General features: G+C 39.8%; 1 protein-coding gene across 1 annotated transcript; it reads right to left on the bottom strand.

Annotated features, from left to right (window-relative positions):
• Nucleotides 1-272: 272 nt before the first annotated feature.
• LOC124893783 (putative disease resistance protein At1g50180) lies at nt 273-1,457 on the bottom strand (the record flags this gene model as incomplete). The annotated part of the gene is made up of 2 exons (XM_047404634.1): nt 647-1,457; nt 273-572 (listed from the first exon to the last, which is right to left on the bottom strand). Coding segments are annotated over exons 1-2 (1,111 nt in total), but the record flags the coding sequence as incomplete, so codon positions are not given.
• Nucleotides 1,458-2,903: the final 1,446 nt, after the last annotated feature.

Below are 2,903 nucleotides of genomic sequence, written 5' to 3'. Positions count from 1 at the left end.
AGCATATTTCTGCCAATGAGCTCATCAAGATAATCCTCCACAATGTCATCTAATTTTTGTTCTTCCTTTTGATGAATAAGACCATGGGTCCATATATGCATGAGTTGCTTCACAGATGTCTTTGCCTTTTTGGCGAAGGCCTAAGTAGAGAAAGCAAGACTTTAAATGGGGAGGTAAGTCCTGATAACTCAATGCCAAAATTTTTGATATGCCATATGCTTGAGTTTTGACAAGGTATGAACTGAGTTTTCGCTGTACTCTCTGCCACTCACTTCTTTGCTTCTTCTTCCCAGCCAAGAGGCCTCCCATGACAGTGATTGCCAGTGGCAAGCCGTCGCACTTTTCCAGAATCTTTTTCCCCACGTCCACCAAGTCCCGTGGACATTCTCTATCCTCGGCAAGTGCTTTCTTGAGAAAAAGTTCCCAGCTCTCCTCTTCATTCAATACTTCAAGTTTGTAGGGTGTAGTATGGGCATCTGCATGCAAAGCAACCTCCCTTCTCCGGCTGGTAAGTAGAAATCTACTTGACTTACCGTTGTTGGGAAATGACCTAACAATGCGATCCCATGCTTCTGTGGTCCAGATGTCATCAAGAACAATGAGATAGCATGTATCTTCCAAACGCCTCAGGAGCATTCCTCCAAACCAGCCTGGGACAATTTGTCCATCGTTTTCAGTATCTTCACTTTATCTTCTTCTGGATCTGCCAGTTGTAAAATGAGTTCCTTGAATATGGTCTTCATGGGCTTATAATCTTGGGATACATAAAGCCATGCCCGACTTTCAAACTTGTCTCTGATTTGAGTTTGGTTATAAACTTCTTTGGCAAGAGTTGTCTTGCCAACGCCTCCCATACCAACAATTGAAGCAACGCGAAGCCGTTTGTCCTCCTTCAGAAGGATTGACATGACAGCACTCACATGCTTCTCTAGACCAACAACATCCTTATTGGCAACCAAGGGTGAGGAGCGTCGTAGTTCACGCATCTTCTCGCGTGTTGTGCTTGAACCTTCACCATCTCCGAGCCCTTGAATAGGCCTGATGCCATATCTTTCACGACTATTAGATATTTCAAGAATTCTGGTCTGAATCAATTCGAGCTCTTTCCCTACTTTGTAAAGACAGTATAGTTTCTTAGGATAGAAGACACATTTGATGAAGAAACCCTGTCGTTGCTGGGACTCAACTTGGTGGATGAATATTTCAATCACATCCTCAGCATGGTAGGCAACTGCTCTGATTTCAGATATCCAATTTCGGATGGTTGCGGCCTCATCTTCCTCTTGCTTCATATCTGCGTCTTTCAGGAAGTACTTCATACGGATGAGCTCATTTCGCCGGATGAGCTCATTTCGCACTCCTTCAACTCCTTGTTGGACATTTCTCAGGAAAACAATTTTTCTTTGGAAAAGATCAATAAGCAGTTCCGTAACATAGGAAACTGCTGCTTCAACCATCTCTGGTTTTTTATTTTCTCTCTCTCTCTTTTTTTTTTCTTCTTATTTCTTGTTGCTTGTCTCCTTACTTTTCTGAATTGACATCTTATATAACTATGTGATTCTAAGGATAGATTGCTGCAATGTGCCATAATGATACTTTGCTTGATCATCTTCATAAGAAAAGGATGAAACTTTACTTGATCAGTAATTATAGCATCTTCTTTTTCTACCTCGTTTTGTCCCCTACAGTTCCAACTTCCAGATGAGGAAGAATTATCTCATTTCAGTGTGGCTTTTCTCTATAAAAGGTACCAAGTCTTCATGTAATTAGCCATATATAAATACTTTTCAACTTGCCATATCCTTTAACCTTAGAACTGAACTTGTGGTTACCTGAATTTTGGATGCAGTGGATAAATTTCGGGCATTCAATTGTTTATATGTCAAATGGGAGAAAATGTTAGAAAACTAAAAGCAACTACAGTGGATTATGCGAAGTTTCAATTATTTTAAGAGATCATTTGCTGCAAACCTGAAGTAAAGAATCAAGACAAGACTCTTTCTTGAGGAACTCAAACATCTATTGATTCGATTGATTGTCTTCAACTAATTGTATTTGGAGCCAAGTGTTTTTGAAGATTAATGTTACGTTTTCAATTTTATATGTGTAGAACTACTTCTAAAATTTCTTGTTTTAAAAATTCTAAAGATACAGCACCCAAGGCCAAAATGTGTGGCATATTCGTACAACAGAAATTTAATTGTCAAATGATAAATGGTGCTTATGCATTGAGAAAGGAGACAGCGAGTACTTTGGAACATAAACATTTAAGGGAGAGAGAGGTAATAGTTGAAGAGGGTTGAGACACAATTAGTATTATACAACAAAAGTACTCAAGAAATTTTTAGAGAGAGAAAGGCCTCCTCTCTAATTCCCCCTAATTCACCCTTGGCATCGACCCAGCCATGGATGAAACCCTTACCCCTCCCCTTCTACCAAATCCCCCAATCAATAATCCTCTAAAGGTGATTCTGATGGCGGATGCCCCCTTCTTATAAAGACATCACCGTCAGAAAAATCCAAGCCCCGACTAATTGTTTGGGGACCATGATCACCACAAAGGAGAAGGCTCTGGAAACCGCCGAAAACTAAATACTGCTCTCTGAGGAAGACATGCAGCGGCTATATGCGCCATGGAGAAACTCTGTCATCATCAAACCCGTCTGATGTTGGGTGTATTTATGCATTCTAGAGCTACTATTCTAACCTTTTTAGCCTTGTTTTGAGGATGATTCTTATGCTATATTTGTTAATAATGATATAAATGAGCAATTATGTGTCCAAGTATGTGTTTACAATGTTTAATGGTGTTTCCTTACGAGTTTTGATTCAATTCGACCATTTAGAGTTCAACCGAGAAAACTAGTGTGACTAGCTTGAGCTAGGTGTTTTTCTAGTCTATT

The sequence above is a fragment of the Capsicum annuum genome, unplaced genomic scaffold, assembly GCF_002878395.1.
Source record: "Capsicum annuum cultivar UCD-10X-F1 unplaced genomic scaffold, UCD10Xv1.1 ctg65089, whole genome shotgun sequence".
NCBI classification, from domain to species: domain Eukaryota; kingdom Viridiplantae; phylum Streptophyta; class Magnoliopsida; order Solanales; family Solanaceae; genus Capsicum; species Capsicum annuum.
The sequence above is the reverse complement of the archived record's forward strand: the minus strand, read 5'-3'. Positions and strand labels throughout refer to the sequence as shown.